Source organism: Anopheles merus, chromosome 2L, assembly GCF_017562075.2.
Source record: "Anopheles merus strain MAF chromosome 2L, AmerM5.1, whole genome shotgun sequence".
NCBI classification, from domain to species: domain Eukaryota; kingdom Metazoa; phylum Arthropoda; class Insecta; order Diptera; family Culicidae; genus Anopheles; species Anopheles merus.
Window position 1 is genome coordinate 36108555 of NC_054083.1, and position 12708 is coordinate 36121262.

The 12708-nt window shown below is 44.7% G+C and overlaps 1 protein-coding gene across 11 annotated transcripts in view; it reads right to left on the minus strand.

The window, feature by feature from the left end:
• Positions 1-12708, minus strand: part of LOC121594333 (mediator of RNA polymerase II transcription subunit 13) — a 58010-nt gene that overhangs the window by 26757 nt on the left and 18545 nt on the right. For all 11 annotated transcript variants that reach the window (XM_041917477.1, XM_041917475.1, XM_041917484.1 and 8 more), the window contains exon 3: positions 11323-11662. In XM_041917477.1, the coding sequence (XP_041773411.1) occupies positions 11323-11662 (340 nt within the window). The remainder of the gene's footprint in view (positions 1-11322; positions 11663-12708) is intronic.

Consider the following 12708-nt stretch of genomic DNA (forward strand, 5'->3'; position numbering starts at 1 on the left):
GAGAAGCGCACGCAACACACAACACCGAACCCATATAACAGTGTGTGTTAGTATCTTGATGCTGAATTTGCTGTTGCGATTTGCAGGAAGAAGGAAAAGGGTTGCAACAGATCGGGCAATAACAATTAAAAAAAAAAACCAGGAATGCCAGGACTGTTTCTTCCTATTTGCTTTGACGCGACACACGGCTGGTCTTTCCTTGGTCTTTTTTACGCTTAATCAGACTCTTTAGTGCGCGACACAGCTAGCACAGGATTTTTCAACCAAGAGCGTTCACTGTTGTGATGCTCCCTACCTTCGGCGTTTCTGCTCGCGACATGAATGAATAAAAGGGCAGAAATAGGGGAAGAAATGAGAGAGCCGGTAGTTGTATGAGAGTGTGAGTGTGTGTTATGGTAAAGTGTTGAGATGAGAATTAAAAAAAAAACTCTGTTCAAACTGCATCAAATAAACGGTTTCAAACACACGCAATAACGACAAGGCAGCAGCGTAGTATATTAGAATCGATTTAGACGCTCTTTTGGAAGCATGGTAACGACATTTTACAGCCGTTAAATAATCCAATATACATAATAAGCCAAAAAGATGACTCACAAGCCGTAGATCAAAAACTTAATATCACGTCCCCGCGCACTAATAAGACAGCGTCTCTTATGATTCATGGCCCTCCTACGTACGCAAGTAACAATGTTAGGGAGAGCCAGCCACAGTACGTGTCTCTAAACACGTTACTTGCACTGAGAGCTGATTAGATTCATCCTTTTAAAAATAGCTCTTACCGAGACGGACATAATTTTTAAACTTGCCGCAAACTTGCCGGCATCCGCCCGCGTCCGCTTCTCCGCAGCCAAAATAGTCTACCCGCTTCTCGCTCAGGGGCGATTGGCGAAATCCACAGCCCTCGCTCGCAACAACCCAAGCAACAAGCAATCTAACGCCATCGACACAGGCACGCACGATTAATGGTTGCAAAGCGTTATCAGAGTTGTAGTTTTTTTCAGCATTTCATTAAAAGTGGATCATTAAACTTATTAGAAAAATACTTTTTTTCTTTTAATAATCCTTAGCATATTATTGAATTGTAGAACTTTTTTTTCTTTCTTCTTTTCTTTTTTCAGTTCATTTTTCTTCTTCCCTTCTTCCTTGTTCTTTTTCTTCTTATCTTGTTTCTTTTCCTTTTTCATTATCTTATTCTTTTTTTCTATTCTTGTTCTTTTTTTCTTTTTCTTATTACTTTTTTTCTTTTTCTTCTTCGCATTTTTTTCTCTTTCTTCTTTTCTGTTTTTGTATCAGTTATGTTTCTTCTCCTTATCCGCACAACCATTTCTTTTCTTCATTTATTTTTTCTCTAAACTCTTTTTGTTTTTCTTCTTGTCTCTGTTTTCTCTCAATTCTGTAATTCTTCTTTTTTCTTCTTGATATTTTTTATCTTTATTTGTATGCAAAGTTCTAAACAAAATAAACACAGATTTGGAGATCTATTGAACATTGAATTTATCAACTATTTTATTTTATTTAAAACCTCCACTTGATTTTTTTATAAAGTGTATCTGATATGATAAGAAGAAAATTTGCATACATTTTTAATCATTCTGAGTAGTCTGACTTATCTTACCTTCTTTGCTACTCTCTTTGGTGAGCAAAACACTGAATAAAAATATATTATCTTAACAATAAATAAACTAATAAAAAATAATAAAAAATAAACGCTACTTCCACTTTTGTTTCAACCCTGTTGCATTCCAAACTATTAAAAAGAAACTGCTACTTGGGTACCGGATCAGTACTGCTCACCGATCGAAAAACTCGCTCATCACGTTCAGTTCATTGGACCAAATCTTCCTCCCCATTTAGGTGGTTTATCTCACTTTTATCGATACGCGCGTGTCTCGCGCAGCGGACCAACCCCTAAAGCAAAAAAAAAAAAGCGCGCTGAACGTGTGAGAGAGAAATGGATGATCTTCAGTATTTTATTTCTCTATATTTAGCATCATCCGCTCTGGGGTGTGCATGTCCTCTTCGCAGATGCGCTATTTTCCTATCCTATTTTCCTATACCCCCATTATACCCCTCGCAATCGTCGAAGCACGGCGGGGAGGGTTTGTGTGCTGTTGATCATCATTGGTGCTGCGCTGATCACAACACAATCAAAATGGTCTTGCGGCGGCCCCTGCTGGCCGGCCGAAAGAAAGCTGCGTGAAACCGTAAATGGTAATGATTTTTTTCGCCATACCCTTACCCTCCTGGCTCTCTCTCTCTCTCTGCTCGGGCATTTCACGACACGAGTACGCGGGCGAAACAGATTTTTACTAATTTTAAAACGTGCTAATTGCATTTTAGATGATGCTGATGATAACCAGAGATCATCAGATCGCACACACTCTGCGAGAGAGACAGAGAGAATAAGTGCGAGAGGATGGGTGAGAAATATAGTTGTTTGCGTGTGTGTTTTTTCAGCCGCTCGCGAGCACTTCCCTATTTTGCTTGTTTCGCTCTTTATTCTCACATTTCATACACACCACACCGTTTGGAATGTTTGTTTGTGTCGTTCCTTCACCTTGTTTGGTAACACTAGCTAGCGGAGCGGTCGGCTAAGCGCCGGGGGGGTGCATCGAATAACAAGCATGCGTTACGCGTGCGTTAGGTGTATGTTAACTGTTTGATTCGATTGAGTGACGAAAGAAATATTAAATTTCCTGCGCAAGTAGCGACTATTACGCAGTGTTGGTTTTCGTTGCCGTATTTTCTGCTTTTAAACATTATAATGTTGGTATCTGTTGTGTTTTATAAAGCTTCATTGCTGAAAAGGTTTAACACGATTACATCGCGTCACAAATTGCGCTATCATGCTTTCATCAGGTTTAAAGGACCAAATCCGGTTCGAAGGACCAAATCCGGTTCGAAGGACTAAATCCGGTTCGAAGGACCAAATCCGGTTCGAAGGACTAAATCCAGTTCAAAGAACCCACAGATTAAAAATTATACAAAAAAAACCCTATATTTTTAAAATACAATCCGTATTGTTGAGCATTTTCTTATAAAAAAAATGTGATTACTTTTAACCTCAATTGCACCGCTCCAACCAAAAAGAGCATACCAAATGGTGTTCACCCTCTCTTCTACGACGCTCTGTGCAACATACACTTCAAGACAAGAAAGCCACCACCACCACCACCACCAACAGCATAATGCGTTAACGAAACGCTCCACAGACGTACACACAGCAACAATCGGTCGATTGCAAGCGTGTGTATTATGCGTTTCTTTTTTTTTGTTTTTTTTGTGTGTTATTGCTTCATTTTACAGATTGAAGGCTTTCATTCTAACGAACCATGAGGGTTCCATTGTTCAAAGCAAAACAAAAGCAGCTTCTTCGATATGCAAAAAAGGAGGGTGATCACCTTCATGCCGCATCGTCCAAACACCCCTTCGCCAGTGTCGTTTTGCAAGAGTACACACAAACATGGGATGTGTAAATTTATTCTACCCTAACAGGGTCATGCATCATAAGTAACCTCCCAGCCCCGATGGTGTGTAGGTAGCGTTTGTTTGTTTACTTTAGCTGCAACAAATCGAAGAACACTCTGTCTCAACGAAGCGATCCGGTGAAGATTCTTCTAAGGATTTATCTTTTTCAATTTTATAATTCCGCCAGCAAACACTATGAAACATAAAAACGTACGTATGTAAGGGAAACTACTCGCACACCTCCTGCTAACCGAATGGCTCTATTTTATAGCGAATAGCCCTAACTAAAATTCAAAAACCCGGCGCTCCCCCGCGTTCGGTTCTAGCAAGACGCATGGAGGAAAAATCGATACCATTTTTCGGACGCTTGCGTTTTCCATGTAGTCAAAAGCCTTTCGGTTCTGCAACTGCGAAACGGGCAAACCACCATACCGGTACACAACCATTACCATATACCGTGCGGGGCAATCGCGTTCCCTACCTCTTTGCATTTGGTAATAATGATGATGAGACGGCAAGGCGGCCAAGGGTTTGTCTTATGGTTGAGGGGATATTGTGGGTATGAGTTCCCTCGGTGCGCAACCATATTCTCTAAACTACATAGCTACATGCTGAACGCGAAAATTCGTACTTCAGAAAGTATGAAAAGAAAAGCGAAGGCATATGGGGGGGGGGGGGAATTTCAAAGCCGATCCACCAACGAAACTTTGTGTCGTCGTTGGTCGACGTTCGGGATGAATTTTCTGGAAATGTCAAGGACTTTCGGGAAGAAATGAGGGAAGGGAGAGAATGAGAGAAAAACAGAGAGAGAGGAATTGTAAAGCAGCGCGTACTGAAAAACCACGATTGATTTGTTGCCACACGGCCCACGGTAACTTCCTAGCCCTCATCCTCCAACAAACAGAAACACACACACACACACACACACACACACAACATTGGGATCATTCCCTCCATTCTCCAAAACAAGGACCTTCTCTCACTTGGACATGAAGCCGGCATCCAGCGACATCCACAGTGAGCGGCAGAAGGAAAGGTTGTCGGTACGAGACAAGTTCACCGGTAAGTTCATGTTTCGGTGAGTGTATTCCTCCTTTGGGCGAGCGGAATATGACACAGAGAGAAAGAGACGAAGATTGCCGAAACTCGATTAGGCCTATCGCCTATGCCATTCCGCTCTCTCGGAGGACGAGAAACTCTCGTTTCCCACGAGCAAAAGTGCACCGCATCGCATCAAAAAGGGACGTCCGCCGATTGGAAAGGAGAACTCAACCAACCAAAAAAAAAAGGCCCTTAACCGGTAAAACTTACCTCCCCGAAGAGAGAGCGAAACTCCGAAGTGAGTGTGAAAAGAGGTGATGGTCGCACATTGTTACACATCACCAAAAACACATACACACTGATGCTTAGAGTGTATTGGGTGTATTTATTGTCCAATTCTAAGCGTTCCGGCATAAAACGGATCGTTAAACCGTACTCGATAGACCTGTGAGTTGTACACACACACACACACACACACCAACCGAAGTACTCCGCGGGAGATGGATGACGTTTTCGGTCGTATTCGGATGGTTTTCCGGTGGACATGCGCGCACGATAATAGGCCTGCATGCCTGCCTGTCCCCTTCAACGACCAAAATTGAAAAGAAACAAACACAAAGCTCTCCCACGGGGTTGACTCTCTCGCTCTCTGTTCCTATACTTCTCTTTCTATAACAAAAGGATTTGAACAGGAGGGCTTGCTTATCGGGACACTCAACCGTAGTTTGTCTGGAGGAATGTCTAAAAAGCCTATTCTTATCACACTTTTGCGGGCCAGTTGCACAATTATGTTAAGGATATTAATGGCAAAGATGCATCTGAAAAAGAAAGTAATTCTGATAAGCTACAAGATATAACTTTCTTTAATGTCCTAGATGCTCCAAACTCCAAACTCCAAAACAAACTGGCACGCAAACGTTGGCCTAACATCGGTGCGCAGGATATTTTACCCCTAGCGCTGGAACAACCTTGACATTTGATGAAAAACTTCTTCCCACACGGTTAAATGTCAACCGCCGTGGCGCCTTCTCCCTGCATCCTTACCAACCTAATGTCACTTTTTCCTCGGCTGTTTGCAAGAATTTTATTTTATCATTTCCTCCGTATTTGTTTGTACGATTAGCCGCACACACAACGAATGTACAGCTCCTGGAAGTAAGCATTAGCGAAGAACAATCTCCGAACAAATAAAGGGAAGAAACAACGGAGAATCGATCAATACAGCAAATCGCTTTTTGCGTAACCATCAAAACCGCACACACGCGACAGCAGCAACCTGTCACGGGCACACAGTTTGGAGGCGTTCTGTTCGGGTTTTTTTCTTCTTCTTTTGCTCTCAGATTCGGTCCAGGGAGCGCAAACTCCTCGTTGAAGCGAAGATATTAACATTGGGTAATATCTATATACAGGAAAGAGGAAACTCTACGACCCACGCACACACGCTCACAACAACAGCACAGCTGGAGCGAAGGCTCTGCGAGGAATGAAGTAACGGGTGGCTTGCAGCGCAAACATAAAGGTCGCCGTCTCCTATCCTAGCAGCCTTCACCTTTTCGTTTTGCTTAGCTGGGTCGATCCTTGGCACTACCCTGCCTATCGCTGCCAACCAACCAATGGTGTGTTTCCAAGCGTTTGCAGTACGATTAATTGCTTGCTTGGCCGTGCCCACCAGGTCTCGCAAGGGCCCCCCCCCCCCCCTCTCTCAGAAGCTATGGTAATTTCTTCTCTACTTCTTCCTTCCTACGTCATAAACAAATGTCAAATGCAATGAGCAACGGGATGGAAATGGAAAAGCGACAGCTCCGGAACAGATTTCCATGGCTCGATATAATTTTATGACATCTACCGCGTACGAGAAAGCGAGGGCTACTTGTTGCTTCTAGAAGTTAGTGCATGGTGGGGATATCATTTTTGGAGCTTCAAAAGACATTTCAATAACCATTCCCAACAATCCCGAGATGATACTCAGCCTCAAAATTAAATATTCCCGAACAACATCATCATACAGAGATACTGTGCTCTCAAACTCCAAACTTCACCTCAACAAAGTTCAAGTGAGATTAGAAAATGTACAACCATTTCCCCCAGTTGACAGTTTACCTCTTTATTCCTTCATCATCCATAGCCCGCCCGTGGACTCCCATTTCCCAAGCAAGCCATCAACTAGATGTACGGTAGCACCACGACACAACACCAGGGGTGTAGGAAACGTCATCATCAAGTAGGAAATGAATGTCTGGCTGAGCTACGGGTGCCTTTCCGTCAAAGCACCTTTCTTGCGATTGACGTTATACGATGGTCGTATCATGTACCGTTCCCATGCCCAGTCAACGCGTACCAGCTCTTCAATGAGTGACGTTAGGTATCGGTGTTGACCGTATGGTTTTATTACCTACCATGAGGACCTCTGTGTGCTAGGCACTTTGGTAGACACATCTGTGCCTTAAAAAAACACACGTCCAACCAATTCCGTTCACCGTACAAGCCCCCAGTACATTGAAGTGACCCCCCCAGTGGAGTACGGGAATTGCAACAAGAATCTGAAACAGGTCGAGCAAAAAAGCGTCCCAACTATAATCAGAACGTCTACCAGAGCGAATTTCATGCTTCCTATCCTTTCTGCAACGATACGATGCAAAAAGGTGTACGATACGATGGAAGGTCCTTTTTAAGCCTGCAGGCTTTTCTCTGCCAATGTTGATGATGACAGGGGTGGTTCGTTAAACGATCATATTACCACCGGGCTCGCTCCACCATCCAAAAACATACCATGATGAAGATTTACTGATAGTGATAATGAAAGATGAGCCCGGTCTTCTGGCAACTCGTTCGGATATGGCAACGGAGATTTGCATGGACGTTTGCATGGAATGTGCCCGTGTCCGTAGGATGCTGCAGCGTAAAGCGAATAATCCCTGGTTTTTATCCTCCGCAACGCATCCTCCAAAGGTTTGGGAGAGGATAACCTGAATTCAGAACCATCTTGTTCAAGGCAATCGTTGGTGCAGTTGGAGCTTGGCGTCCTGCAACATTGATTTCCGGGGAGGATGTACATCGTATGCCCGCTATTCAGGGGGAATTCAGCTCGACCGTAGCTTGTCTGCTAGCAGCTTGGCAGTTGTATCGACAAATCTCCATTTTAATAACACGTTTAAGCTCACGCGTAACTAATCATTACCTTTAAGCGCAGACGATACGTTTGAAAGTTCGACGCCAAATTCCTAAGAGAGATATTGGATTTTTGCGAATCTTCAAAATCTAGATCAACTCTACAGACTTTTCTTCTTCGGCTTGGAGTTCGATTTCCCACCACGCTCCAATCGCTCTATCTCCGTTCTTCGTCAGCCCGTCAAATCCGGATGTGCTGGCCACTCGCAACCGGAAGTACTCGATAAGCGTGAAAATGGACAGCATCTCCCCATGAGGCATTGTACCTTCTCCTACACTTCTCTCTGCGCTGGATGCCTGTAGCATAATAACAGCGTGGGGTCATAATTTTGCTCCCCGATCACCGCTCGGGAGAAGTTGCCCACAGTTTGCCTGCCCCTTTCTCCTGTATTGCTAAGGCAGACTGGGCAGACAAAATGCGCCATAGATGTGAAAAAGTTTTCAACATTATGTAGATAGTTCCGCACCGAACCAGACCCGTAGGTACGTACATTCTAAAACAACTGCGAGAGAAAGGATGAGATATATAGAGATACAGAGAGAGATACAAAGAGAGATAGAGAGAGAGAGAGAGAAAGAAAGAGAGAACAAACGATTTGTGGTTGCTTTTTCGGGGTGATTTCGCTTTTTAGAAAACCGGTTTCTAGAGGGAATATTCGCGCGCGCTAACACACACCAAAACCTACGGGCACAGGAAAGAGACCTTTGGAACCGAGCGACCGAGGCTCGACCGAAAAACGTGCGTCAACGAGGAAGTGGCTAGCGGCAGCAGTTCCAGCATTGCTTCGCCGTGTTCGCCGTCTGAAAGCTTCCAGCAGGCAGGCAGCAGAAAAAGTCTTTTGGTAAGCCTCTCACAGGCGGAAACAATGCGGACATTAGGGATTGGATCCGAAGAGAGAAGCAAAAAAATCAATCCTTCGAAAGCTCATAAAATGTTGCCTTCCTTGTGGAGGCGTGTGGATCGTTTAGCGTTGCTGGCGTGTTGGTTGGTTGGCTGGAAGCATAAATTCAAACCCAAGGGGAGGGCGGCTCCGACCACTTCTCTCTTTGTCTCTCGTTGCATGCGAATAGTGTAGTCAAGTCAAGTGGTCGCAACGGCACCCTTCCGAGACTAACGGGCCAACCTAGTCGAACACCCATCACGACACCAAGCGGATAGAGGAAGCCAGCGGCATGGTTTTTGTGTCTGTGTGCGCGCTATTTTGCCTCCCTTCGCAGCATACCGAAGCGCGATTGTTCGGCGGCAGGAATTGTAACCAGCGCCACCAGACGCGAACGCGCAAAATTGTCGTTGTGCAGCAGCGGCGTCCCCGAGCGGCACCACACAGACGAACCCTTCGCGGGCTGCACACGACCCGCTGAAGTACTGGTGGATTGAATTCGGACTTGAAGTGTGCAGCGCACGAACGGATTGAGAGCAAAAAGCCCGGTGCTAACCGGCCGCCGGTCTGCTGATGATAGACGCTTTTCCCACGCCATATACATCGGTACATCGTCAGCGGCGAGAGAGAACCGGAGGACTTGGCATAAAACGCGACGAGAGGTTTAACGAACTCGTCACACACACACAGGGCGGCTCGTACGCATAACTGCCAAAGCCACAGCACAAGGGAACAGAGCAAGCGGAAGAAAAACTAACCACCACCCAATACCCTCCGGGGTTCCCGCCTATTCGGCGCTTGAGTTCGTTCGAGGTTTTTATGTCCACGAAAGAGAGAGAGAGAGCTGCTTGGGTATCGGATTTTTAATCGAGTTTCTGAAGCAGCCCAAGGTACGCACTTTGTTGCGGTTGAGAAACGCGCGTGTCGGACAATATGGGCGTAGAGGATTTCGTCTGGTCCCGAGCGCATAAGACCACCGTGGCCTTCTCCGTGGATGTCGTTAGCGGAGATCGACTTGTCGGGATGCACAACACTGCCGTTGAGAGTCTTTGCAGTCGATGGCTTTTAGGGATATTGCTCGGCAATAATGGCACTTCCGTTGTACAGAAATACAAAACGGTAATGACTTCACAAATCTTTGATTGGTTCTGATATCAGATGAGTATCTGGAGTAATGAGGAATTTTGCAGCTCTATTATGGCGTCCGAAAATCTGCTAGAATACGAGTCATACGTGGACATAGAGTATTTGAGTAAATAATTTTTTTCCCAAATATGTTTGTTGAAAATTAAAGCAGCGCTTTTGGTCTAAATATCATCACAAACCCGGAGTTACGATAACTAAAAAGGTTCAAAATAAATAGATGTATCCCTTCATTAGATCCTGATTGTGTTCTGATATGATTTTGGAAACATTAAGAGAAGCCCAAAGCTAGTTTCTCACAGAAACTTGTTAGATTGCTTGAAAGTTAGATTGCTCTAGAAACTTGAAAATAAACGTGAAACGTTACGTGTCATAATCTTGTCACTTATGGATGAGACTCGGAAATGTATTCAATCAAGAAAGCAAGCCATTTTTAGACATGTTGGATAATCAAAACACTAGTATTAATTATCCGAAATAAACAATCTAGAGTAACTTGGTCAGTGCTCCCAATAAAATCAATCTGTCACCCATAAACGAGCAACGTGAAATCTTAACAAAGTTGTATAAGATGACGGCACACTGGCCAAAAGTACTTCAACGCTTCAAAGCTTCATTCAGCTACTAATAAAAGCACACCGAATGTAACTCATCTTGATTGCACCTGATAACATAAAACTAAATTGTGTGCTTTACTTTGTTCCACCCAAATCAACCATTCGCGGGGTGCTCCAGGTCCAATGTCCGGCTGGAGTATTCGTGGCAAAAAAGCGCTTCGCGTTTATGCTTTGCAGCAGATTGATTGATTAAGCATTGAATTGAAGAGTTTTTGCTCGCCAAAAACGACCAAGAAAAGTAAAATACACACTCACAAGGACGAGGGGAAACAAAAGTTAATAAAAAAAAGTGCGCTTATATAGCAGTAGCGCGCCAGCGAAACCAAACACAGCAGCACCATCACCACCACCGAAAAGACTGGTTCCCCTTGCCGAACGGCAATGTTTTAATCATTCGGAAGTGGTGCACAACCACAACTAGCGCTGCCAAAAAACAAAAAAAAAGAAAATCGAAGCCCCTACTACTCTGTTCCGATGTCTCTCGGCTTTCGCAGGGCTGCTTCTGCTCCTTCGCACACCGCAGCGCGATCCTTTCGCATCGTCGCGCCGCGCCCCGATGCAAAGGAGCGCACACAGCCCGCCGCGGCCGCCGGTGGTGGTTGGAGAGTTTGGCGAGCGCAAAAATGAAGTAAACAGCAAGCAGGACAAGAAGCAAAAAAACACACAGCTTATTACAAGAAAACCAGTTAACCTTGAGCAGGCCTGCGGGAACGGAACCGAGCGAAACGTGGAAGAAGTAAAAAAACTGTATTAGAGACACAACGTTGATGCTGGTGGAACAGCGGATGGATGGTTTGTACATGTCGCGCGCGCGCGCGCGCACACACAGCAACACTTGGTTGACATGGTTGTTTTGACCTCCGCGTCCACGGCATTTTAAATATTTGCCCTACCGTTCTGTGAGTTAGTGTGTTTGTGTGTGTGGGACAGTTAACATTAAAATATCATTAATCTGTCGTACAATAGTCGCTCCAAACCTTCCGCATTGCTTGCGTTTTACTTACCGGATGAATTGAGCAGCTCGGGCGCGACCAGATCGGTTAGGTCCGGTTCCTCGCCGTACCAGAAGATCCACAGCTCCTTGGCGGCGGTCAGCGAGAGGGGCGGATGGACGACGGACCCACTGTTACCGGTGCCCGGTATGCTCATGTCGAACATGCTGCTCGGGTCCGGTTCCGGCTTCGGTTTCGGCTTGGGGGCGACCACCCTCCGCCACACGCACAGTATGTCGACGGCGAGACATTTCGAGTAGGAGCGCACGACCGGATCGTCGAGCGGATCGCCGGCCGCGTTCGGTCGCTCACCGAGAACCAGCTGACGCCATCTGATGCCGCAGAGGTCAGTCTACCGAGGGAGAAAGGGAATGAGAGAGAGAGAGAGAGAGAGAGAGAGAAAAAAAAATAGACACGTTAGTTAATCAGCGATAATGGAGGGATTACTTTAAACATAAAAAGATGCTCGTTGAGTGGAATAGTTCTCGTTGCTGCGCCCATTTACAGCGGAACTGGATGAATCCATTTAGCTTCAGTTTGTTTGGTAAATCGTTAAGAAAAAGCCACCAGCAGTCTTATGAATGATGGATGAATTCCAAGCCTATACAATCCATCGCTCGCATTTCATCCAGCTTTCATACTTGGGCTATGCGATCCGGGGCGCTTCTCCGGAACTATGGTTCCGGAGCTATGGTTCTATTTAGTAACCATCGTTAGGCAATCAACACTTGTGATGTTTTGTCTTACTGAAAAAGCGTTTAATATTTAAAGCATTCTCATTCGTTACATTCTTTTTCATTTCTGGGTTAAAAACATATTTTGAATAATGTTATAATTTAGAATAAATATTTGCTACTAAAATTTGAAATCTATCATGCACTTCAAAATAAAAACAGCCAAATGGTTGAGCACAGTAGCAATCATAAAAAATCTTTCCGTGAACTATTAGTGTGAATTATAAACTATGAAATTATGACAATTTAGGTCACAAATGATTAAAAAAAAGAAATTCCCCAACAAACTTAAAACATAAACTTATAGGTACATCGGAGTACAACGTCGCTGTTAAGCAGATCTTCTACATTGCAGAAACTGTCTTAATCGGCATCTACATAGCAGTCAGAGAAATCTCCTCCATTTAACCATCCGGCCCAAGTGACTGTGACGTTTAATTAATCCCCACCACCGCTGGTACTGCCTAACTTTTTAGATCGAATGGAGCACTAGCCCTCTTAATCCCCCCTACTACTCCCCATTGCTGACTGTTCCACTTTCAATCTGGCCGGAGAAGAGATCCAACACAACCCTGATCATCACCATCATCATCACCACATCATGATCCCCTTCTTAAAGTACTCTCTTTTTCCTGTCCATCTTTCTTTCTATGCTGCTCTCCCT